Genomic DNA, 26,647 nt, shown 5'->3' with positions numbered 1-26,647 from the left:
GCCAAACAACTTTATAAACTTTAAATGCAATTTTAACAGGCATCACCTAATCCTCAATTGAAATCCAACCAGCTCCTCAACTGAAATACGCAAGTCGTTTATGAAGCAGACAATTATAACAATGGACGCACAATGCAATTAACCAAACATAATAAAAGGTAAAAATTCGATAAGCAGAAATTTGTTCAAGACATTGGGATTAACACAGTTTCTTTTCAAATCAGGATCATCAAATGCTAAAACGCACCCACTTTTCACTGTGGTCATTTAATGTTTGCAAAGGAGGGTAAAAAATCATCTTTATATTGTGCAATGAATGTGAAAGGATTTTATCAAGCAGTTTCTGCATCTTTGATTTGAAGAAACAAGGATTGGGCCTTGCTTGCAGGAAAGAAAAGATATATTATCAGGATATAATTTCAGTTGGATACCAGAGGAATGAGCGAAGAGCAAAAAACATCCAAGAATTGAGCGCAGGAAGGTTTAAAGCATCACTTACGCTGACATGTTCCTCCGTTTGTAGGGTCCCCGTAGTAGCCCGAGATACAAGTTTCACAGTGTTTGCCAGTTGTCAGATTTTCACACTTCTCGCAGATGCTTTCGTTGATACACTTACTGTGCCCATTGCACTGGCAGGCTGAAGGAAAAAAAGAAGATAATGAGTATTTGTGCTCAAATATAGCACCTCACAAGCCTGAGCTCTGCAGGGGCTGAATGAAAACATCTCATGCACTTTCCAAATCGGTTTTTGTTGGCAATACATGAATGCCAAGAGAGGTGTGCATTGAAAAGCTGAAATTTAAAGCAACACAGGGAAAACTGAACTCCAAAACAGCTGCAGATTGGACAGAGAGGACAGAAAGGGACCTGGGGGTACTAATGGACAGGAAGCTCAACATGAGCCAACAGTGTGCCCAGGTGGTCAAGAAGGCCCATGGTGTCCTGTCCTGGATCCAAACCAGCGTGGTCAGCAGGACAAGGGCAGTGATCCTTCCCCTGTGCTCTGCATTGGGGAGGCCACACCTGGAGTGTTGTGTTCAGTTCTGGGCCCCTCAGCTCAGGAAAGAGATTGAAGTGCTGGAGGGTCCAGAGAAGAGCAACAAGACTGGGGAAGGGACTTGAGCACAAGCCCTATGGGGAGAGGCTGAGGGAGCTGGGCTTGTTTAGTCTGGAGAAGAGGAGGCTCAGAGCTGAGCTCAGCACTCTCTAGAACTACCTGAAGGGCAGTTCTAGCCAGGTGGGGATTGGTCTCTTCTTCCAGGCATCAGCAATAGGACAAGGGGCCATGGGCTTCAACTCTACCAGGGGAAATTGAGGCTGGAGATTAGAAAGCAATTCTGTGCAGAGAGTGGTCAGGCACTGGAATGGCTGCCCAGGGAGGTGCTGGACTCACCGGCCCTGGAGGTTTTGAAACTGAGATTGACCATGGCACTTAGTGCCATGATCTAGTCAATGGGCTGGAGTTGGACCGAGGGTTGGACTAGATGATCTCTGAGGGCTTTTCCAACCCAGTCCATTCCGTGATTCTGGAGCTGGACAAGAGGAGAACGAGGAGGTACTCATTCATGGGGATCAATATGGAAAGGGGGAGTGTCAGGAGGATGGAGCCAGGCTCTTCTCGGTGACAACCAGTGACACGACAAGGGGTAATGGGTTCAAATTGGAACACAAAAGGTTCCACTTAAATATGAGTAGAAAGTTCTTCCCGGTGAGGATGCCAGAGTCTGGCCCAGGCTGCCCAGGGAGGTTGTGGAGTCTCCTTCTCTGCAGACATTCCAACCCGCCTGGACACCTTCCTGTGTAACCTCATCTGGGTGTTCCTGCTCCATGGGGGGATTGCACTGGATGAGCTTTCCAAGTCCCTTCCAACCCCTGACATCCTGTGATTCTGTAATTCTGTGAAACTCTCTCCCTTTGCATTGAACTGTCGCTATGGTTGAAATGTTCCCACAATTCCACGTTGCTCATTTACCTGGACACTGAATGAAGGACCAGTTGTAGCTGCTCTCCGCAGGACACATGCTGACGTTGAGGACGGGCTCCAGTCCCTGTTTCCCTGTTGTGGACGGCGTCGGCATCTTGACCGGCCCTCGGTACAAGCCTTCGATGCACCTGCCCTTGCCGGTGTTGCTGGGGTCGGTGCACCAGCCGCAGCCGGGCTGGTCCAAGCAGTGGGCGCAAGTGCAGTAGCCTGAACAGTTTTCGGCTATAGAAAGAAAGAAAGAAAGAAATCAAACTAAATTTAAATTTGAAAATCCATTTAACACTGAACTTGAAATTAATTTGAAAATTCATTTAACACTGAATTTGAAATTAACTTGAAAACCCATTTAACACTGAACTTGAAACTGACATTAAATTTAATATTGAACTTGAAATGAACACTAAATTTAATACTGAATTTGAAATTAACATTAAATTTGAAATTAACTTTAATTTTCAATTTTGAATTGAATACAGTATTTAAATTTAATGTTAATATCAAATTTAATGTTAAATTTAATTGTTGCATTAAATTAAAAATTGAAAATTAATTGTTGCATTAAATTAAAAATTGAAAATTAATTGTTGCATTAAATTAAAAATTGAAAATGAATTGTTGCATTAAATTAAAAATTGAAAATCAAATTTTGCGTTCAATTCAAAACTGAAAATTAAATTTCACGTTAAATTAAAAATTAAATTTCACATCAAATTAAAAATTGAAGATTAAATTTAACATTACATTAAAAAGGGAAAATTAAATTTGACATTAAATTTAACATTAAATTTAAAATTCAAATACACAAAACTAGCAAAAATGAAAAAAGTCAAAATAAACACCATACACTCACAAACAAAACAAAATTATAGCAACCCCACTGTCCCAAAGCAGCTGATAACACTGAAATCCTTGTATCTTTTGTGACATTAAGTATTTATCCCAACCAATCTGTGAATATTTATTCTGATATTCCCAGTAACACACATATAAATTCATTCCTATCGGTATATTTATTGTAGAACCTAAGGTAATTATTAACACAATATTAACATGATACACGTTTTTCTAACCATTAAACACAACCCACTAAAGCCAGAGGTTAATGGTCCCAACTACAAAAGATCTCCCATTGATTTACAATGGATCAAATTGTAAAATGAGCCATCTGGGAGCAAAGGCTAAAAAGCTGCTGCTTTACTTCCTTCGAGTCTCTTCTTACCACACGTTTTAACATCACACGCAACTATTTCAAGTCTTTATCTGAGCCAAAAAGCGCAGAATACAAATACAGAAGAGAATTTGTCATCTTGGGATGCTCAGGGCACCACATGCGGATCCCTCGAGCCCAAAAATCAACTAAATCAGGGAGAAATCATCACCACCATTTAACTGTTCCTTTCTCAAACATGATTGTATTTCAAATGCACCGAACTCTTCATACATAGGAAAATATTTCTATTCCTTTCCTAATAGCACCTTTAAAAATATATTGTAGATTCTTGCCATTCTAAGATAAGCAGTCTGTCTATGTCGATGTTTAAATTGACAACATCTGCCTTGAAAAAAACGCACAAGTAGCAGAAAAAATCTTGTTTTCCATTATTTCAGCTTCCTCATCTCCTGCCTGGTGCTTCCTCCACCTTTTGACTTCTGGAAATACGGGTGTCCTGTTTCTGTTAAAAACAAGACCTGTTCTTTTTAGCGATTTTTCTTTCAGCTCAGTCCTTCTAGGTGCCTGTACCTCTGAGTTTTAACCTGCATATTTATCCTCGGATGCTGCACTCGGTGCTGATAAGAGACCAAGGGGATGCTGAAGAAGCTTGTGTTTAGATTTATTACTATGGTAGCCAAGAAAGACTGGTAAGTTTTCCCCCGTTCCGTTGTGAGGGGGCGTGTTTGAGGAGGGGTGGATGGAACAGGTGACTAGAGCTGACCAGTGGAAGTGTTCCATCCCATCATCATCATACCCCTATATAAGAGGGTGATCACAGGGTCACTCTCTTCGCCCATGGACGGCATCTGGAGAGGCCCCTGTCTGTCTGTCTGTCTGTCTGTGACCCACAGCCCTCAGGCCCTGCATCCCGCACCCAGGTCCCGCTTTGCTGTGCAGTCCCGCCCGTGACTGCCGGGGCCTGAGCTGCAGCTGCTGGAGCCGCCAGCCCCGCAGCCCCAGCTCTGCTGCTGAGGGACGCAGCTCCGCACCCAGCACTTGACATTGGCTTTGTATATTTTCTATATATCTTCTCTATTTATTAGTAGCATTAGTAAAACCCTTTGAAACTCTCCAACTTGAAGTCTAAGTCTCTCTTCCTCTCCTCTTATCTTTCCAATCATCTTTCCGATCTAAAGGAAAGGGGTGGCAGGAGGTAAAGGGGATAACAGGGAGCGTCTGCCACGGTTTATTGCTGTCTTGCCTTAAACCTTGACAACGGGAAGTTCACACCCTCACATTTGACAGCTCCCTTGAAATTAATTTCCCCATCTCTTACTTTGCAACAATGATTCTCATCAGCTTCCAACAGTTCCTGGAGCAACTGCAGCGACTCAAACTGCCCAACTGTCCTGACCGCCCTGCCCACAACTCAGCTCCTAAAGAATCCAGCGTGAACAAAAGAATTGCTAGAACTGTTTGATCACCTCTTAAATTCCTGGACTATTTCACCCCAGTTTGAAAACAATAGTCCAAAGCACCAGAAAACTTTTGCGGCTCGCAAATGAAAATAAAGGACAAAAATAATGGACTAGAAAACGTCCTCAGACATATGGTGTGAATTTTGGGGTTGTCCTGTGCAGGGACAGGAGTTGGACTCGATCCTTGTGGGTCCCTTCCATGATTTTTAAAGTTATCAATGGCTGCTGTGGGATATATGTAGACGATACTTGAGAATAAAACACTCATGTAAACCCTAATTTGGATTTGATAACGTAATGTTAAATTACATGGCTCCATATAAGAATAAAAGAGATACAGAAAGGAGAGGAAAAATAAGTTAATCACATGAAATTACGGAACAATTAATTTGAAGTGTAGGAATGATGAATAATGAAACAAGTACCTCTCCATCTGAAAAAAAAGTGGAGATTCCATCATCTCACTTGAAAGCCATGACCATCTGCCATTTAGTTTAATAATAACCAAAACCTAATTCTGTTTAACACTTTACATAACGGAGACCACCGTGCAGGACAGAAACGCAGACACGAAGCTCCAGGTCCTTGTTACCTTCGCACAGGGGATTTTCAGAATAACCCATGCACAGAATTTGATGACTTTTACCGACAAACACAAGACTCCACAGACGGATTACTCACGCGGACAGCTGCTCATGGTGTACCACTCCATGCACTGCCCGTAGGGGAAGGAGGCCACGTAGGCGTTGGAGTCCACGCACTGCTTCATGTTGCTGCACCACATGCACTCGGAGCTGCCGCTCGTGCACTCCCCGCACAGCGTCCGCAGGGCACAGGGCGTCCGGCACTGCTTGGCGCTGTGGTTGGCTGCGGGAGGGAGGAGAAAACTCAGTTTTCTACACAAATATACAGGTAACGAGTCCCGAGACGGAAAAACAGAAGTGGACATGACCATGAGCCAGCACTGGGCCCTTGTGGCCAGGAAGCCAATGGGACCTGGGGTGGGTTAGAAGGGGGTGGTCAGTAGGTCAGAGAGGTTCTCCTGCCCCTCTGCTCTGCCCTGGGGAGACCACACCTGGAATCTTGTGTCCAGCTGTGGCCCCTCAGTTCCAGCAGGACAGGGAACTGCTGCAGAGAGTCCAGCGCAGCCACCAAGATGCTGCAGGGAGTGGAGCATCTCCCGTGTGAGGAAAGGCTGAGGGAGCTGGGGCTCTGGAGCTGGACAAGAGGACACTGAGGGGGGACTCATTGCTGGGGATCAATGTGGAAAGGGGGAGTGTCAGGAGGATGGAGTCAGGCTCTTGTCAGTGACAACCAATGATAGGACAAGGGGCAATGGGTTCAAACTGGAACACAGGAGGTTCCACTTAGATATGAGAAGAAATTTGTTGGTGGTGAGGGTGTCAGAGCCTGGCCCAGGCTGCCCAGGGGGTTGTGGAGTCTCCTTCTGTGCAGACATTCCAACCCGCCTGGACACCTTCCTGTGTAACCTCATCTGGGTGTTCCTGCTCCATGGGGGAATTGCACTGGATGAGCTTTCTAGGTCCTTTCCGACCCCTGACATTCTGAGATTCTGTGACAAAAAGCCCTGAAAACAAGCTCGGTCTCACCAAGTTGAATTGTGGTGCAGTGTTGAAAGTGGTTTTTATCTCTCTGCAGGTCTGTTGATGTGTTCCTCAGTTATTCTGGCTAGTACCAGCACTGGTGTGGCCAGCAGGCCCAGGGCAGTGACCGTCCCTGTGCTGGGACCTGGGGAGGCCAAACCTCGAATCCTGGGGACAATTTTGGGCCCCTCACGCCAAGAAAGGCCTTGAGGTGCTGGAGCGAGTTGAGAGAAGGGAACGGAGCTGGTGAGGGGCTGGAGCACAAGTGTGATGGGAGCGGCTGAGGGACAAGGGGGGTTCCGCTGGAGAACAGGAGCTGAGGGGAGACCTTCTGATCTCTGAACTGCCTGAAAGGAGCTTGGAGCCAGGGGGGGTCGGGCTCTGCTCCCCAGGAACAAGCGCCAGGAGCAGAGGAAACGGCCTCAAGTTGCGCCAGGGGAGGTTGAGGTTGGATCTGGGGACCAATTTATTCCCCAAAGGGCTGTGGGGCATTGGAACAGGCTGCCCAGGGCAGTGCTGGAGTCACCATCCCTGGAGGGCTGGACAGACGGACATGAGGTTCTCAGGACACTGGGTAGTGCCAGGGGTGGGTTATGGTTGGACTCAATGCTCTTCAGGCCCTTTTCCAACCCAAACGATTCTATGATCCTATTCCCCCAAACCAAGTGTTGCGAAAAAACCCTTATTTTGTGTGAGCACATCACGACGTGTTTTAAGTTATTTGATCAGTTTCACACATAAAATGAGTATTGAAAGCAGAACTAACTCAGGAGTTTGGGGTGTGAGCCAATGCTTTATCATCTGTTTCAAGTGACTGTTCTCAGACTATTAAATAAAACAAGTTAAACCTTAAACCAATTCCAAGTGCAGTAAGTTAAAATATACACAATTTTGAGTTTAGGTTCCACATTCATGATCTGCATCCTGCACTTGCACAAAGATTGATTTAAAGTGGTGTGGCTTACATTGAAATGTTATGTAACCAGACAACTTTCTGAAAACTTCCCAATTGGCATTCAGAAATAATCAATTATAATGAAGAGTTAACAGAAAGAGCCGTTTTAAAAGAGATGCAGTTCCAACAAAGCTACAAGAGTTTTCCCAAAAGCAAATAGCTTCTTTTTGGAAGTTATCATATGTCCAAAGCGTCTTGCCCAATTAGTTTCATTCAGGCTTTGATAAAATCCTCCTCTGGCTATGGAGCAGAGGAGGGGAGAAATGGGAGTTCAATTGGAAAGCAGCTTTTATTATTTTATGTTTTTGTTTTAATTAGGGGATTGCTCCATACCATAATTAACCTAACTGTCACATTCAGGTATGCAACTTAGAGAAAAAATAATTAAACTATAATGCACTTCAAGCATTTTACACTTAACAGCATCAATGTGAAGCTATTTTTAAAATCACAGTATCACAGTATGTTTGGGATTGGAAGGGACCTCAAAAGATCATCCAGTCCAATCCCCCTGCTGGAGCAGGAACGCCCAGGTGAGGTCGCACAGGAACATGTCCAGGTGGGTTTTGAATGTCTCCAGAGAAGGAGACTCCACAACCCCCCTGGGCAGCCTGGGCCAGGCTCTGGTACCTTCACTGATAAGAAGTTTCTTCTCAAATTTAAGTGGAACCTCTTGTGTTCCAGCTTGATCCCATTACCCCTTGTCCTATCATTGTTTGCCACCGAGAAGAGCCTGGCTCCACCCTCATGGCACTCACCTTTTATATATTTATAAACATTAATAAGGTCACCCCTCAGTCTCCTCTTCTCCAAACTAAAGAGTCCCAGCTCCCTCAGCCTTTCCTCATAAGGGAGATGCTCCACTCCCTTAATCATCTTTGTTGCCCTACACTGGACCCTCTCCAGCAGTTCCCTGTCCTGCTGGAACTGAGGGGCCACAACTGGACACAAGATTCCAGGTGTGGTCTCCCCAGGGCAGAGCAGAGGGGCAGGAGAACCTTTCTGACCTACTGACCAACCCCTTCTAACCCACCCCAGGTACCATTGGCTTCCTGGCCACAAGGGCCCAGTGCTGGCTCATGGTCACCCTGTTGTCCACCAGGACCCCCAGGTCCCTTTCCCCTACACTGCTCTCTAATATGTAATTTCCCAACCTATACTGGAACCTGGGGTTGTTCCTGCCCAGATGCAGGACTCTACACTTTCCCTTGTTAAATTTCATCTCCAGTCCCTGTGTGAAATAACTGCAGGTGATGCTTTTTCAGGACCGTTTTTCTTGGGCAAAATCATGACGTGGCTACTTTTAAATGTGATGAAGGGGCTCCTCTCCACTCCCTGGGATAATTCAATACTTTTCAGCCAACACACCCCTCTCGAGCCCCAGAAGTTGTTGATATCGTCACCTGGCCTCTCGCAGATGCTGCCGTTCACCTCGTTGATGCAGGTCGCTGCCTTCAGTCCCTGTTGGGAAGGTTCGGCTAAATAGCCGCAAAACCCGGCGTCGCTGGGTTCGTCGGGGAGCCACTGCAGCAGGGTGTTGGTGAAGGGGGACATGTCTTCCCAGCACCAATACGACACGTTGATTTTCCTCAGTCCAACCCACGGGGTCAAAGTTTTGGGCTAGAAATAAAGGAAAATGGTAGGTTTAACATTTAGTTTGGTTACCGGAAGTATTAAGAGAAAATACACGTCGCCACATAGCACTCGTAACAACTTTTCCAGGTTAGGTGTTGCAAAAATGTAATAAGGGGAACATTTGTTTCTCAGTGCTATCAGAAACAGAGAAATCCTTCAGGAAATACCAATTATCTATCATTTTTCTTTCAAACCGCATTTCTAGTGACCTAAACTAGGAGAACAAATCAAGCATTCACACTGGCTGACTACAAAATTAAGTTGTTCTTTAGATTTTTGTGACTCCTATACATGCCTAGACACGAGGAAAAAGTACTCTGGAAAACTAGAATATAGAATAGAATTTAAATGATACAATCAACCTAGAGCCTGGCTAGAAACCTCTGCTGTTTAACAGCGTGTATGTATGGAGAGGTGGAGAGACAGGGCAGGTCACATCTAAACGAGCGTTGCTGGCAATAAAATCCTCAATATGAAGAACCCACAACACAAGTGTTTCTACTGGCAATTTATTTTTTGGCACACTTTTATTTTGAGGAGAGGTACTTAAATGGTATCACACAGAATCACACAGAATTAGCTGGGTTGGAAAAGACCTCAGAGATCATCCAGTCCAACCCTTGGTCCAACTCCAGCCCATTGACTAGATCACCGCACTAAGTGCCATGGCCAATCTCAGTTTCAAAATCTCCAGGGCCGGTGAGTCCAGCACCTCCCTGGGCAGCCGTTCCAATGCCTGACCACTCTCTCTGCACAGAATTGCTTTCTCATCTCCAGCCTCAGTTTCCCCTGGTAGAGTTGAAGCCCATGGCCCCTTGTCCTATTGCTGATGCCTGGGAGAAGAGCCCAATCCCCACCTGGCTAGAACTGCCCTTCAGGTAGTTCTAGAGACTGCTGAGCTCAGCTCTGAGCCTCCTCTTCTCCAGACTAAACAAGCCCAGCTCCCTCAGCCTCTCCCCATAGGGCTTGTGTTCAAGTCCCTTCCCCAGTCTTGTTGCTCTTCTCTGGACCCGCTCCAGCACTTCAATCTCTTTCCTGAGCTGAGGGGCCCAGAACTGAACACAACACTCCAGGTGTGGCCTCCTCAATGCAGAGCACAGGGGAAGGATCACTGCCCTTGTCCTGCTGACCACGCTGGTTTGGATCCAGGACAGGACACCATTGGCCTTCTTGGCCACCTGGGCACACTGTTGGCTCATGTTGAGCTTCTGTCCATTAGCACCCCCAGGTCCCTTTCTGCCCGACTGCTCTCCAGCCACTCTGTGCCCAGCCTGGAGCTGCAGGGGGTTGTTGTGGCCAAAGCGCAGGACCCGCCACTTGGCCTTGTTGAACTTCATCCCATTGGGAATCAGCCAATTGGTACAATATGTTATTTTACAGTTAAGATATTTTCTCCAAAGCTTGACGCCATACATCTTCCCTTCCTGCTATATATATAACCATCACCTCCTTTAAATGGATTTGCCACACTCCTAAACCTCAGAGCTGCGACCTCTAACAGCAACAGGGTTACACAGCGCTATGTGCCAACACCAACAGATTTTCTTCTTATTACAAAACATCTATACACTACTTACTTAAAAAATAAATGAGTAACTGCAAAGTACAGGCTCCTCCAGCACAGCTGCAGCGTATCACAGAGTGGCAAAAGTTCAAGTAGCAGACACAGGCTGGGCGTTAGCAAAGGTGTTTTCCCCACATTACAGGCACTCACTACTAATATCTGCTAAAAAGGGCTAAGAGTCTCTTTAGGTTTCTAAGGCTCACTTTTAAAACGATACCATAGATGAAAATAAGCCTGGGAATGATCAGTTTTTTCCCACTCGGTGTAAGGGTTCAAGGGACCATCTTGAGGGTCTCGTATAACCAAAATGATTCTATGATTTTGTGGTTGCCACGTGTCTTTAGGAATTTATGTTCTACTTAACCACTTGGACACCCAGAAACACCTGGAGCTGTTTGAAACATGTACTTTTACAATATCCCAGGCTTGCCTTCCCCTCTTTACAAAAGACTTAACAAAGAACCTCGCCTGAATGACACCTTTTCTTAGCTTAATTGTCTCCCCTCTAAAACCCTGTAATTATTGAAATGATGCTTAAATTTTACAAAGCGACTCAAAGCAGGGAATGCTCTTGTTTAAGCAAGGGAATATTTAGTATTGAATAACGTTCTCCTGTGCAAAGGAGCAATCCTATTGCCTGCAGTCTCATTTTCTCCTATATAAAACCTGCCCAAAGTGGCCTCTTGGACCCAAGAGGGGTCAATCAAACCATCAGGCCATCAAACCACAGTATCTTCGCAGCATCGTTCTTTGTTAGGGCTTCAGCTCCACCTACACAAACTGGCCCTGAAAACCTCCAGGGACTGGAAAAAACAAATACATTTATTTTATTGATGCATGAAGAGGGACAGATTCCAATTCACTCCTCGTCGTCTCCGATAGAAAAGCACCTGCCACTAAATCAAACATAAATAACTCCAAATAAGCCAAGCGGCTCTATGGAGTAAGAAGTCGATGTTTTAACCAGCTGCTATTCTGAGAGGAATGAATAACTTTAAATGCTTTACATTAAACACCTCCGGCACCCCAAAGGGACCCCTATTTATAAAATATTGTGTACAAGTCACAAGAGGACTCCTGCTGCACTCACGTCCCCCACAAGAGAAACGCATGTGCGATTTCATTACAGAAAGCGATACCTTTGAGGCACCATGTATGTTTGTATTTATCTTTCCCATTTACATTCTCTACAATTGCGCTTCAAAAGCACCCATAGGGTATGTTGAATTTCAAAAGAAAAAGCAGCCTTTTTCAGTTAAGAGGCATGTCTATGCCGTACCGAGCCTACAATAGCACAGCAAGGACTTTTCCACAGTCAGGGTTTAATTACTCGGGGGATATAAAAGCGAAGCGCTCACCGCAGACTGCATCTTCTGCAGCTCCTTGAGAACAAATTCTACCTTCTTCTGGGTCGTGAGGGAAGCCAGCAAAGCCCCGTTGGACCTGCAGGAGAGCTTGGCATGGTCATAGTTCTCCTTCGCGTTGGTGATTTTCAAGCAGGAGTTGCCAACCAAGTGCCAGTTCGTCCCGCAAATGTTTTCTGGGGAGGGAAAAGACATTTAAATCAGAGATCGTAGAATCGCAGGATCATTTTGGTAGGAAGAGACCCTCAAGATCATCGAGCCCAAACACTAACCTAACACTGTCACTAAACCATGTTCCTAATAACCTCATCTAAATGCCTTTTAAACCCCTCCATGGACAGTGATTCTACCACTGCCCTGGGCAGCCTGTTCCAATGCCCCACAGCCCTTTGGGGAAGAAATTGTTCCCACATCCAACCTCAACCTCCCCTGGTGAAGCTTGAGGCCGTTTCCTCTTGTCCTATCACTTGCTACCTGGGAGAAGAGACCAACTCCCTCCATGCCCCAACCTCCTTTCAGGTACTTGTAGATGCAAGTGACCTTCACAATATTCCAAGTAGTGCAAGAGCTCTTCCACCAAAATAAATCCTACCGCCTCATCGCAAACCAGCATGACTTATTGACATGCTCAGAAGTCTCTATCTATAAAAATACTGGAGGAGAAAGAAAGCTGATTAGGGGAGATGAAGCGTGACGTTACCCTTTAGTTACCTGCAGCAGGTAGTCAAAGCACTTCTTACAATGTCATAGATTAAATCATTGTAGAAGAAAGAGTAAAAGAAAGCAAATGAGTGGAGGATGAGTCAGGAGGATGGAGCCAGGCTCTTCTCGGTGACAACCAATGGTAGGACAAGGGGCAATGGGTGCAAACTGGAACACAAGAGGTTCCACTTGAGTATGAGAAGAAACTTGTTCCTGGTGAGGGTGTCAGAGCCTGGCCCAGGCTGCCCAGGGGGGTTGTGGAGTCTCCTTCTGTGCAGACATTCCAACCCGCCTGGACACCTTCCTGTGTAACCTCATCTGGGTGTTCCTGCTCCATGGGGGGATTGCACTGGATGAGCTTTCCAGGGCCCTTCAACCCCTGACATTCTGTGATTCTGTGTGTTTTGCTGATGGCTCAAAGCCGCTTACACAGTTGTGGTTGTTGGGATATCTTCAACAGCAGAGGGTTGCTGCGCTAATCTTGTTCACAGCACCCAATTTCCAGGCTTAATCTCCGTTTCCTTTCATCACAGCCGTGCCCACCACTGAAAATCTCCTCCTACTTCATTGAAATTATCTCCCCACTCATAACCAGCCTTACAAAAAAACCCAATGGACATGTTCAGCGTGAAGTTCTGTAGAGCCAATCCCAAGCTCCAGCATCTTGGTTTAGATTTCATCCAACAGATTGAGGGGCTCTCGAGTTTTTTCAGATGGGTTTTTTACATGTATGATCAATTCACCCCATTCTTCTCTACACCAAACTAAATAGACCAAACTCTTTAGCTGCCGCATTAAAAGACGTTTTAGTTGCTCGTGTGCTTCTTCTCTGAAGACTTTTTCCCTCTTCCCGTCTAGTGAACACCAGACCCAGACAATCCAGACGTATCAGAGCAACTAGGGGAAGGTTTTCCAAGCCAAGTTAAAGCTTCTGTCTCTGTTTTCTTCCCTTCCTCTCTATTTTATTAACTGCAAATGTCAATCAAGATGCTATAATTTCTGTCCCAAGCACTGGGAAAAAAAGAAACAACACATTACTACAGGGGGACTAACAATCAACTCCTATGAGCTCCCACTGGAAACACTCTAATAAGAGAATTTTCCTTATACACTTCAGTGTTATTTGCCTAATTCGTCCAGCATGTGCCATTACGCCTTTGCACAATTCTAGTTTCTAAAATTAAATAGCATGCATTATTAAATCTAATATCTTGCAGAAGCCTATTATATCAACAGCACTGCTTCTATCGAATGAAAAGAGAGAGATGATATACAGCCTAATAATTATACAAATGATCACACTCCTCTTCAGACAATTGGGGCTGAAAAATATTCCATCAGACCTCCTGAACTTACTAGAAATAAAGTTACATGTCAAAGCTGGTGTGATTAAACAATGTTATTTACTCCAGCTTTGCACTAAAAGATCATGGAAAATAAGATAACATCTGAAAATAGGGCAATTTTTTGATTTTTGGACTGGGTGAATTTGGTACAATTTTTGGACTGAGTGAATTAGGGTTTTTTCTTACACAAATACAACCAATACTGACCTGGCAAAGCGATGCACTCCTGATTCCGAGGTTCCCACTGGCAGTTTTGATCCATGGCACAGCTTTTACAACTTGTCTTTTTGTTACAGTAATAGGCAGGGTTATCCTTCGGACAATTGTCATACGTAGTAATAGGAACCTAAAATAAAGAGCAGAGATGAGGCTTTTTCCCATCCAACTAATGGTGGTTTAGAGCAGGTGTAATTATTACCACACTAAAACGTACAGTTCAGACCTACGAACCAACTATATATTGCAAAGCTGTGACACTGGACATGACCTGTTCTGGGTGTTCAAGATATTCCCTCAGGCCACCATCTGACACATTTTCCTTACTAGAGCTTACTGTACTTAAAAAGGGCCGATAACAAAGATGGGGACAGACTTTTGAGCAGGGCCTGTTGTGACAGGACAAGGGGTGATGGTTTTAAACTAAAGGAGGGAGATTCAGACTGGACACGAGGAAGGAATTGTTGTCCCTGAGGGTGGTGAGAGCCTGGCCCAGGTTGGCCAGAGAGGTGGTGGATGAACCATCCCTGGAGACATCCCAGGCCAGGCTGGACGGGGCTCTGAGCAACCTGGGCTGGTGAAGATGTCCCTGTCATGGCAGGGGGGGCACTGGGGGAGCTGGGAAGGTCCCTTCAACCCAAACTGTTCTGTGATTCTATTATTCTCTTCCCCTGGCCTTGGTCATCCTCTTCACTTAACTGGAGAATTGCCATCACCAATGGTACCTGGGGTGGGTTAGAAGGGGCTGGTCAGTAGGTCAGAGAGGTTCTCCTGCCCCTCTGCTCTGCCCTGGGGAGACCACACCTGGAATCTTGTGTCCAGTTGTGGCCCCTCAGTTCCAGCAGGACAGGGAACTGCTGCAGAGAGTCCAGCGCAGCCACCAAGATGCTGAAGGGAGTGGAGCATCTCCCGTGTGAGGAAAGGCTGAGGGAGCTGGGGCTCTGGAGCTGGACAAGAGGACACTGAGGGGGGACTCATTCATGGGGATCAGTATGGAAAAGGTGAGTGTCAGGATGGAGCCAGGCTCTTCTCAGTGACAACCAATGATAGGACAAGGGGTAATGGGTTTAAATTGGAACACAGGAGTTTCCACTTAAATATGAGAAGAAACTTGTTGGGGGTGAGTGTGTCAGAGCCTGGCCCAGGCTGCCCAGGGGGTTGTGGAGTCTCCTTCTGTGCAGACATTCCAACCCGCCTGGACACCTTCCTGTGTAACCTCATCTGGGTGTTCCTGCTCCATGGGGGGATTGCACTGGATGAGCTTTCCAGGTCCCTTCAACCCCTGACACTATGGGATTCTGTGATAAAAAGCCCTTGGACCAACTCAAAAAAAGCAAGTTTAAGCACATTAGCAGCTCAGAGTTACACAAACACCAGAAATAATGAAACAACAGGGGTCATAACAGCGACTGTTGGAGTCATATGGACATTAGATATTCTAAAGGCTAAATTTAAACTACAAAAGTAGAAGAGAGTCTTTACCTGTTCCTCCGTGCAGTTGTTCTGCATTGAGATACACTGGTTAGTGCACCACTGACAGTTGTTTGTGTTGGCTGTACAGCTATAGCAGTCTGTAATCTGATCACATTTTTCATTGTCTACAGCTATTAAAGAAAAAAACCTGCATGACCAAAAACAGGCATTTCCTGACAGAGCTCTAAGAACTTGATTATATATAGCAAAAGATATAACCAAACAGCAGTGCCTGGAGATTTTCCGTTATCGACTACTTAGTAAATCAGATACTTTCGTGCGATTGAAGTGATAGAAAATCGCATTCATTTGCAGCATCAATCATCTTTAGTGCCCAAGGAGCCATAAAACACCCCACCAGAAAATGCGCCAAGACATGGAAGCGCATGAACTAAGACCGGGTGTGAATGTTCAGTCCATGCCCGTGCAAACGATACCCAAGGACATTTCACATCTCCCATCACCGGCCCATTTTGCTCCTGCCTTTCAATGACGCGTAGCATTTTCATGCAAAGCTTGAACTTTATCCTTCATCTTTCCAATTGCTTATCGCCTGTGTTTTGTGAAAATTTATTGTACGTTGAGAACCCATCAAAGCAATGTCACTTCACATCAATTTCTTTTAAATAATTAAAGGCTGCCATCTATTACAGAATCAAGGTTAGTATAAATTCAATGCGCCGGGATAAAGCATTGAAAAGTTGTTTAAGGATTATCATATGTCCCTATACATATAATACTGTAGAAGGAGAAATTAAGTAGCTTTTTTTAAAGCACTTTTCCTGCTGTGTGTCTTGAAGAACAAAGTATAACAAGACAGGACACAGACTCCCCTCCCTTGCCCCGTGGTTTGAATTGCTGGCTCTCAAAAGGTCAATTTTTGGAGCAAACATCTACAGAGCAATGGTCCAGGCCTGATTCCCCACTGGTGATGTCTACGTGAGATCGGAAAGTACGAATAAGCAGTAAAGTAGGAAATAAAAACATCTAATGAGCAAGTAACTTCAGGAGGAGCGAGAGATGGAAACATCTCCAAGCCACTCGGTCAGAGGAAGGTCTCCCAGGGCATGTATGGAAGGAGAATTACAGCCCCATCCCCACCTTAAATTTGATCTGATCACGACACACAACTAACACAAGACGGAGTATGGAAAAGACAACAACCCTACGTGCCTTTTGGAATGGGAAATGGGGAGAACGCGACACATACCTGGCCTGGGAGGACAGTCTTCAAAGACTTTTTGCTGCTGCTCCAGCGTCGCCATCTCCCAGGGGACGCAGCGGGACGGCGGGGACGCCCACACGCACCTGAGCCCGGGACCCGCTCGCAAACACGACGTTTCGTTGTCAAAAGCTTCGCATCTCTCAGGTGTATACTTGAGTATGTCGCTCAGGAGGAGGCTGTTGAAGCCTCCAAATATATACATGGTGCTAGAAAAACAAAAAGCATAATAAAAAGATAGAGATTTGCGTTGGCGTTTCCAGATCACGCGCTGCTGGGAGTCTGTGATTTAAGGCGTGAGCAAGGTGATTGAGGAAGTTCCAGCACGTATAAATCCATATAAATAGCTTTTAGTCTTGGAAGGTGCTAAAGAAAAAGTCAGTCAAGCTCTACGGCTTCAGAATCGCAATGCGTGGGTGTTGAGATAGAACCTAAATTTTGGGATGTGGGTTATAGTGTCAGGGGTAGGTTAATGGTTGGACTCAATGGTCTTGAGGGTCTTTTCCAACCAAAATGATTCTGTGATTGTACCCGAGGTCATGGATCGACTTTCCCCTTCAGCCACAACTCTGGGTGACACCGAATTGATGTGACCATAGGTGAAAAGCTGCAGAAATGTGGGGTCCTTCTGGAAAGAACAGCGGCAAGAAGAGGCAAGAAGTCGGGGAGATGGATTCACACCATGAAACCGGCGTTGGGAAAGCGTGACAAAACAATTCAGTGTTGTCACATCTCCCTACAGCTACTGTTAGAAACTGAGCAGAGTCATTGTGTCAACTAAAAATCAAACCAAAAGCACAAAACAAAATAATATTTGGGGGGCTGGGAAATGGTCTTTTTAATAACATTCATTATCAGCACAACCGCTTCAGGCAAAACATCACATTTCATTAGATACACCAAAATGCCACCCAAGGAAACCTGTGCACCCATGTTCGTAGATGTACGTTTAAAAAGACAATGTAGAAGAGTCAATGTAACAGAATGAAAGTTTTAGCTGAATAATAAGTGGATTTAATGTGATTTTCAGCTTATTTTAGGATAGAACTCAAGCACAAGTGTAATTGTTCTTCATGGGAGCACACACATGGCTGGTATTCAGCATATACTGAAATAAATAGGTTATGAGTGATGTTTTAGAGACAAAAAGAATACCGAGAAGCACACTTTGGTTTTCAAGGCAATGACAGCTCTCTGCCTGGCTTAAATTGAGCTTTCAATAATGTTACTGATTTACAAGAAGTATCCTTAAAGGATAAAGGATCCAGAATGAAAGACTCTTAAGAAATATCATTTATCAAACTGGGTTCCATGAACTCAAATACAATAACAGATGTTAAGCTGAGACTGCAGATATTAAACTGATACAATGCTTAACAGCAGAAATATCACCTATGATTTCATCTAAAAACTGCACATCATATGAATAGCAAGGAAGAGCCACATAGGATAAGCTACGGAAACTGAAACGCGGCCAAGTTTAGAAATCATGAGGGGAAAAGCACAATTTGGAGATAAAAGTTGTCAGCGTGGCTAAATAAGAAAAAGAAATATGAAATAAATGAAATCATAACATTGTGAAATAGATAAGAAATAGAACTAGAAATAAGAAAAAGGAATAAAATATGAAAAATGGAATTTTTGAAAGTGAGCTGAGACAGTTTAGTTCAGTAAAGAAGTGAGGCTGATAGGTTCCAGTATAGGTTGGGGAATGACCTATTTGAGAGCAGTGTAGGGGAAAGGGACCTGGGGGTCCTGAGGACAGCAGGGTGACCATGAGCCAGCACTGGGCCCTTGTGGCCAGGAAGCCAATGGGACCTGGGGTGGGTTAGAAGGGGATGGTCAGTAGGTCAGAGAGGTTCTCCTGCCCCTCTGCTCTGCCCTGGGGAGACCACACCTGGAATCTTGTGTCCAGCTGTGGCCCCTCAGTTCCAGCAGGACAGGGAACTGCTGCAGAGAGTCCAGCGCAGCCACCAAGATGCTGAAGGGAGTGGAGCATCTCCCGTGTGAGGAAAGGCTGAGGGAGCTGGGGCTCTGGAGCTGGACAAGAGGACACTGAGGGGGGACTCATTCATGGGGATCAATGTGGAAAGGGGGAGTGTCAGGAGGATGGAGCCAGGCTCTTCTGGTGACAACCAGTGACAGGACAAGGGGTAATGGGTGCAAACTGGAACACAGGAGGTTCCACTTGAATATGAGAAGCAACTTGTTGGGGGTGAGGGTGGCAGAGCCTGGCCCAGGCTGCCCAGGGCGGGCTGTGGAGTCTCCTTCTCTGCAGACATTCCAACCCGCCTGGACACCTTCCTGTGTAACCTCATCTGGGTGTTCCTGCTCCATGGGGGGATTGCACTGGATGAGCTTTCCAGGGCCCTTCAACCCCTGACATTCTGGGATTCTGTGAAACAGGTGACACCAAAGACACAAGAGCAAAAATCTGAAACTTTGAGAAGTTTCCCACAGATCCTCAACCCTCTGGTCTGTGTGACTGATCTACACGGGTATATTTATTAAAGTAATAAAAATGCCAACAGCCCACAGCTTGTTCATGGTTTTACCTGTTATAGAGCACGGCAGAATGTCCAAACCTGTTCACGTCATGCTGGAGACCCGGGCGGGGGAGAACAGACCATCGATCACAAGCTGCAATTAAGGAAAGATCACGTTTAATTAATGACATGAGTTAAGTAGCACGTTTCCTCCTACAAGATCCCTAAGTAGTTTAATAACCACAGAGAGAACGTTCCACCCAACACCAAAACCTCGAGTTCACAATGTGCTGTATTTTCTCTTTTTTGCAAGACTTAATCTTCATGGCGTGAATAAGAAAGTGATGGAAGGATGGAACGGTTCGGCTCGATCATCTAAATATTGCACCATAAAAAGTAAATTTCAGTGTATTGTCTTGAAGGGGTTGTGAGATTTTTGGCAATCACCTGAAATTCAAGAGCGGTGGCTTGAGTTGCCTTTTCTCCTTTATAGTGGAATTTTTCGTTGCGTAACGAGTTCAGTTTTTATCTATCTATATGTGAATTATTTGCAGTTTTGCCCCAAACCAGCATCACCGAGAACAGAGACTTATCTTTTATTTTCTTTTCCCCCCCGTTGCAATTATCTTCCTAGAGGGTAGATATCCATGGTTTTAAAAACTCATCGTAGCTTAAGGCTTTGTGGTTGTTTTTCCTCTTTTAATATAATGTGAGATTATTCCATCTTCTTTTTTTTCTATTAGCATAACATTTAAGTTCTGCTTCATTTTTTACTCAGTTTCTCAGGTAATTTCTTCCTTTAGGCAGCATGAAAATAAATCAAACCACCTGAGAAACACGGAACCCACTGAGCAACCAAAGGAACGAAAGCAGAACAAGTCGGTTCAGTTCCTATCACTTGAACTTTGATGGGATCACCTTGGGGCTGAGGCCCCACGGGCACTTCATGTGCAATTTATGCAATTAAGCAAGAAAAATCAACCTAGAGAGGCCTCAAACACTCGCAGATTCTTTAATACAAGAGAAAACTGTTGTGCCATGGACTGAGCCTCTGGAAAACAAAACTTAAATTCCACAAACTAAAACTAGTATAGAACTATGAGAAAGCAATTAAAACCCACCTTATTAATGTTATTAATTATTATTGTTTTAATAAATTTAATTGGAAAATAGTTGGGTGGCAATTCACACTATGGGGCAAGGGAGGGGGGTCTGTGTCCTGCCTTGTTATACTTTGTTCTTCAAGACACACCAACCTCTGTTCCAGCAACAACTTCAGTTCAAGAGCGCTGATAAAACAAAGACGTAAGTCCCAGTAGATTACATTCAATACTTTGATAAATTGTGATTTTGAAGTTTATTTTTCAATGTCATTTGCTCGATTTTCTAAGAATCCAACGTAGCGCAGCCCCACTCCTGATATGAGCAGCCGCGGTTCCAGTTTTTAACAGGAGACTTCAGCAAAACTGCAGAGCAATTTGCCATCTTTTCTCCAGCAAATTGTGAGTTATGTGAGGCCAAGAAATATATTTTCCTAGATTAATAGAAGGCCTGGAATGTTTTGCTTTCTAAGCTTCTTTCCCATCTCAAACTGAAGATCAAGTATTGGAAAAAATGAATGATGCTAACACTACAAAGAACCCTCTCCTTCCTGACTTAGGAGTTAAGCCAAGCCTAAAACTTACAATTCACAGGCTTTATTAAATACAGTGTCCAACTAGAACACACATGAAAACATCCAGACTCCTGTGTTTGTCATCAGAACTGAACTGTCGATGAGGTAAGTAGAAGAATGGTGTCTTAACCTACAGCAACTGCATTTTGATACCACCTGCCTGTGAAGTTTTTAGTCTTCTTGGTTGTTACCCTGAAACATTCCAAAATTGGGCATTACCTGGACGGTTTGGGAGGAAAAAGCCCCAAATTGGTCATGTGGAGGATGAAAGGACAAGGAGCATTAATGCATCCTCAGATCTACCTAATTCACTAAACCTCCAGAGCATCTCAGCACCCATCTCAGCGACGGCTTTTTGCATCCTACACGCACAAAAAAATGAAGGTAATATGTCCTCGCAACACTCAATACGTGTGGTCTGATTACTTAGAGATTTGAGGAGAAAACAACAAGAAAAATTTGCTGAGGTGAATAAAACGAGAAATAAATTGGAATGGCAAAGGTTCAAGAGAAGACTTGGTTTCGAAGCCTTTGTTTTTGACTGTGTTTTAACTTGCGTTCTTCTCCAGTCTTCCAGTCATCACTATGATCAGTGAGGTATTACCCACACCAACAAGATGCTAAGAATGAGCAAATTAGCCAGATACTCTCTAATTTCACAGTATGCTGAGATAGCCAATTATTAAACCTCTTCTTTGATGACAGTCAGTAACAATTGACCTTGCTGTTTGGTTTTCTCCTAGGTAGCTTGATCTTTGGACCATCAAGGGATAGATAACAAACCCATAACCATGTTAATATTGAAGTTGTGATGGCCATATTCACCTATGGTGGCATATTTACAATACCACCTCACACTATATGTGATTATTCCCATGGAAATTGATGTGCTCAATGCAATTCCTGCAGAGATTGTGCATGAAGAACCACCAAGCTGGTGTTTCTGCTGTGACACTGATGATCAGCCAATGACCCAACGTAGTCCTGGGAGTGCTCCTGGTCCAGTAGGACAAGGTAAATCATGGATAAGGTGCCCTGCCATGAAAATTATAGAAAAAGTGGACCTTTTTTTCCCTTTACAGCCTGAGGGTATCCGCCCTAAGGAATGCGGGTACCCAAGAGCATCACAACATCTCCCACCCCTGTCATGTGTGCAATCAATGCAAGCTCTAATCCTCAGTATAAAACTGGTTAAGGTTGGGCAAGCCAACTATAACTTTCATTTCATGTAACAGGAACTAAACTGAATCAAAATGACCATAAAAATCACAGAATCCGTGAATATTTCGGCTTGAAAGACCTTCCCAGCTCCCCCAGTGCCCCCCCTGCCATGACAGGGACATCTTCACCAGCTCAGGTTGCTCAGAGCCCTGTCCAGCCTGGCCTGGGATGTCTCCAGGGATGGTTCATCCACCACCTCTCTGGCCAACCTGGGCCAGGCTCTCACCACCCTCAGAGTATAAAAATCAATGTAATTTTGTTTTACACCTAATAGTTCAATGAGTCGGGGAAGACAGCAAGACAAATCTAACATTATTGCTATCAAAGCTTTAAAAAATTACTTTGTCCATGACTATCAAAATACCTCGTTTTAATTCTTGGAGAAAAGAACTAAACCTAGCTGGGCGCACACAATAAATTCCACAGAGATATGACTTGAAATCACAGGGAGCGGAAGGGAAGGATCCCCCTAAGTCAGCAAAATGACTCATTAATACCAAATCCATTCACTTGCATGTTCCTTTGATAAACCAGGAGTGGACGATCGCTCTGAGAAATCAGGTTGACGTGATTCTTTCAGGGAATCAATCACGGAAATCCACATTTAAGGATTTCTGAGAGCAAAAGGCACAATGCGCTATGAACACAGAACGGTGGTTTTCTCCAGTGTGAATTACATGGATGTGTATGCACCTGCTTGTACATAATTTCATCTCTTCATCTTCTTAAACGCACCTGGACTCCAAATTCACAAATAAATGCTGCCCTCTTCTGGCTATTCAAAACCCGGTCCTTCCAAATAAAATCTTAATTGTTTGGCTTTATTGTTCAATAGTGCTTATGGGGATATTTATGATCATAAAGCATCAATATAAAACAAAATGACATTACAAACAGCGCAGCCAAACAAGTCAGCCAGCCCTCAGTTATAAGAGTGAGCAACACATAAGTTGAGCTTCAGCAGTGGACGGCGCTTGTAACTGTCCTAACACGCCACATTTTTGAGAAATGATATTAAATCACACTCAAAATAGCAGGACAGCTTTATAGCCGAGATGCTAGAACAACATGTTTTCTGTTTAAGGAATAATTTTTAACACCCAAGGTTGTGTATAAACTGTTGACCAAACAACCGCTGCTGTATTTGCCCAGAAATCACTGCACCAGCTCATTTGCTTGGTAAACGTGTAGCAAGTTAATGAGCCTCTCCTGATTACACATTCCTCTGCAGCGTGCTCAGTAGCATTTGGTAGAATATCGCCAGCATGTAAATTAGTCATTCCAAAGACAGCTCTTTGGAATACCTCAAAAATATTTCTTTTATTATTATTATTATTATTATTATTTCTGCAAGGACTCACCAATATCGTACGCCATGAAATCCGAAGAGAAGCACTTGGCGCCGTGGCTCATGGAGGTGTCGTTGTGCGTGTTTCCTCCAAACACCAGCATGGTTCCGCTCATTATCACCGCCGTGTGCAAATAGCGGAAAAATCGACTGTCTTTAAGAATAGTCCTTCAGAAATAAAAATACGTGTGTTAAGCAAACTGAGCAGTACCTGGCAGAGACAAAACAATTCATAAATCCAAGCTGACGAAGGTTTTGGGGCATGGAGACGAGGAGAGGGGATAGTATTTAACTACATTTTCTAATGAAATATTTAACAGCTTCCTTTCCAGACTGCTCAGTTCCTCCTGTAATTACATTCTCTCATCTCCCCATCTGCTTACCCATTTATAGGAGAAATATACCTACAAAAGCCTCTTTCCTAAGCTATATATCTTAAAATAATCAATTCCTTCCTTAGGGATTATCAGGTTTTCATACTAACTGGATTTTTGAGCACAATCAGAGCTCAACCTGGTGATATGGATGCTGCAATCACAGAATCACAGAATTGACTGGGTTGGAAAAAGCCCTCAGAGATCATCCAGTCTAACCGTTGGTCCAACTCCAGCCCATTGACTAGATCATGGCACTAAGTGCCATGGCCAATCTCAGTTTCAAAACCTCCAGGGCCGGTGAGTCCAGCACCTCCCTGGGCAGCCATTCCAATGCCTGACCACTCTCTCTGCACAGAATTGCTTTCTAATAGCCAGCCTCAATTTCCCCTGGCAGAGTTGAAGCCCATGGCCCCTTGTCCTATTGCTGATGCCTGGGAGATGAGACCAATCCCCACCTGGCTAGAACTGCCCTTCAGGTAGTTCTAGAGAGTGCTGAGCTCACCTCTGAGCCTCCTCTTCTCCAGACTAAACAAGGCCAGCTCCCTCAGCCTCTCCCCATAGGGCTTGTGTTCAAGTCCCTTCCCCAGTCTTGTTGCTCTTCTCTGGACCCGCTCCAGCACTTCAATCTCTTTCCTGAGCTGAGGGGCCCAGAACTGAACACAACACTCCAGGTGTGGCCTCCCCAATGCAGAGCACAGGGGAAGGATCACTGCCCTTGTCCTGCTGACCACGCTGGTTTGATACAGGACAGGACACCATTGGCGTTCTTGGCCACCTGGGCACACTGTTGGCTCATGTTGAGCTTCCTGTCCATTAGTTCCCCCAGGTCCCTTTCTGCCTGAAAAAATTTTATAGTAATATTTTATATTTTATAGTAGCAATATTTTATAGTAACTATGATTTTACAGGAACCTAAAGAATTCTTCCAAATGAGGCACTGTCTCTCAAAACTAATACACTTATTTTAAGGAAATACATGCAGCTGCCAACAATGGAGCTCTGCAGCTTAACACCTGCAAAACTCAACACTTCGCCCATGACTAAATCACAGGATCATTAAACTCATCACTGACCTCACCTTTAATCAGAACTGAACACAAAGGGTCAAGCCCTTTGCAGAATTTCCCTGTTTGGAGAGGGTGGGATGGCAGGAAATTCCTAACGTGGCCACATCTGCGTGGTGTCACTTTCGCAGGTTGTCACTCCAAATTTGCAGAAGAGCTGCACTAAAGCCCAGAATTTCCCAAATAAATAGTCATCAAGGACCCGGACCAGGGATCTGTTCTTAAGGCATGAGCTGTGATATCACAGCACATGGGTTTTCTGAGCGTTATTCTGCCCGTACCCATTGAAACATTGGTGGGAATGTGGAAAAGGACGTTTGCCAAAACAAAGACCATAGGATTGCTTTTTTGCCCTTCCATGAAATCACAAAAGGGATAGATGGCCTCAATTAGCAAAAAATTAAAAAAGGAAGCATTGACACCCAAAAAAGATGAGCAGACAAGAGGCTGCTCGCCTGGTCTAACAGCTCCCTCGAGACTGACATAATAAACGCGATGAAAGGAAGTTGGTGCCGCAGCAGTTTGGAAGAACATTGTCACATTTGTGACACTTTCCGCCTGTTCAGGCAGATTTGCCGGCTCCACGGTGAAGCGGAGGAACAAATGAAGCAAGAAGGGAAGCGTGGTTAATACCGGGTGTATTATAGAACAGAGCAGGAAGGAAGGTTTGGGGAATTAGTCATTAGTTACTTGACTCGTCAGTATAGACTCACAACCTGCTGTTGCAGAAATACAAACTATTTTAAACTCGCATAAAAAGGCAAGATGAGTCCAATTTACATGCGCTCATTCAAAAGATCAGTCTGCTTTTTGCCTCCTTTAAAAAAACCTTCAAGAAACACACGAAATTAAGGAAAATGTATTTCACTTGGTTGCTCCAAGTTGTGCTACAGCTTTTTAATAAAAGCCGCCTCTGGGTAGAAACAAATCACAGGAGATTTCAGCTTAAGAAATGAGCGTTTGCAGCAGTTACAGAGCCAGAAGAAAATGGGGTTATAATAGAAATTCTTCCGTGGTCTTAACTGCAGAATGAATTATCGCTCACTTGACTGCAGTCACTGCCCTTACATGTGCAGCCTGTACTGCTGGCAAGAAAACCCCGTCGAATATTTTTCATTTCAACTTGAATAACAATACAGAATTAAAATGGATTTCTTGGCTTGTTCACAGCCTTGATTACATGTCATTATGTGATTCTCTGTTCATAAAGGGACGTAAAAATAACAGATACAAGAGCACAGGGTCTATACCGAACGGAGGTAACTTTGTACTGCTGTACCCTTAAAAATACCGTATCTTTTGTCCACTAAAAATGAATATAATGGGGTGATATATAGGAGGAAGAACTACTTACCACATACGGGAATCAACCTCATATTTGTACAAGTCATCCGCTAGCCTGTATTTGTTGGCACTGAATGCTTTGTAACCTCCGTGGATATAAATTGATCTTGTATTTGGGTCGTAAACGCTACTGTGACCGTACCCTCCCTGCACCAAAGCTCCGCTGGTCTGTAAAATGCTCCACGTCTTTGTGTCTGAGAAATGACAAAATATGAGCGACAAAACATGGTTAATTTATCTTCAATAATAACTTATCGACAAATCTGCTGGGGAAACAAACTGGGTTTCCCTTGACTCTGATCTAGACACTGTCTCTATCACTTCATCTCCAAAAATATTCCTTTTCAAGGAGTTTGTTGTCGAGAAGTATTGTCGAGTATTTTTAAGTAGAGCAGAAACATTTCTTCTACAGTCACATTATATTTTGCAGACAGGC

At 44.3% G+C, this 26,647-nt stretch overlaps 1 protein-coding gene across 1 annotated transcript in view; it reads right to left on the bottom strand.

Annotated features, from left to right (window-relative positions):
- Positions 1-26,647, bottom strand: part of ATRN (attractin) — a gene marked incomplete at its 5' end in the record, with an annotated part of 175,113 nt that overhangs the window by 79,536 nt on the left and 68,930 nt on the right. The window contains 11 exons of the mRNA XM_080343966.1: positions 500-637; positions 1,973-2,206; positions 5,297-5,482; positions 8,578-8,794; positions 11,732-11,913; positions 13,993-14,131; positions 15,484-15,605; positions 16,685-16,905; positions 19,252-19,336; positions 23,440-23,594; positions 26,222-26,405. Of these exons, the coding sequence (XP_080200092.1) occupies positions 500-637; positions 1,973-2,206; positions 5,297-5,482; positions 8,578-8,794; positions 11,732-11,913; positions 13,993-14,131; positions 15,484-15,605; positions 16,685-16,905; positions 19,252-19,336; positions 23,440-23,594; positions 26,222-26,405 (1,863 nt within the window). The remainder of the gene's footprint in view (positions 1-499; positions 638-1,972; positions 2,207-5,296; positions 5,483-8,577; positions 8,795-11,731; positions 11,914-13,992; positions 14,132-15,483; positions 15,606-16,684; positions 16,906-19,251; positions 19,337-23,439; positions 23,595-26,221; positions 26,406-26,647) is intronic.

This window comes from Nesoenas mayeri (genome assembly GCF_963082525.1).
Source record: "Nesoenas mayeri genome assembly, chromosome: 4".
NCBI lineage: Eukaryota > Metazoa > Chordata > Aves > Columbiformes > Columbidae > Nesoenas > Nesoenas mayeri.
Note: the sequence above shows the minus strand (reverse complement) of the source record. Positions and strands in the feature narration are given on the sequence as shown.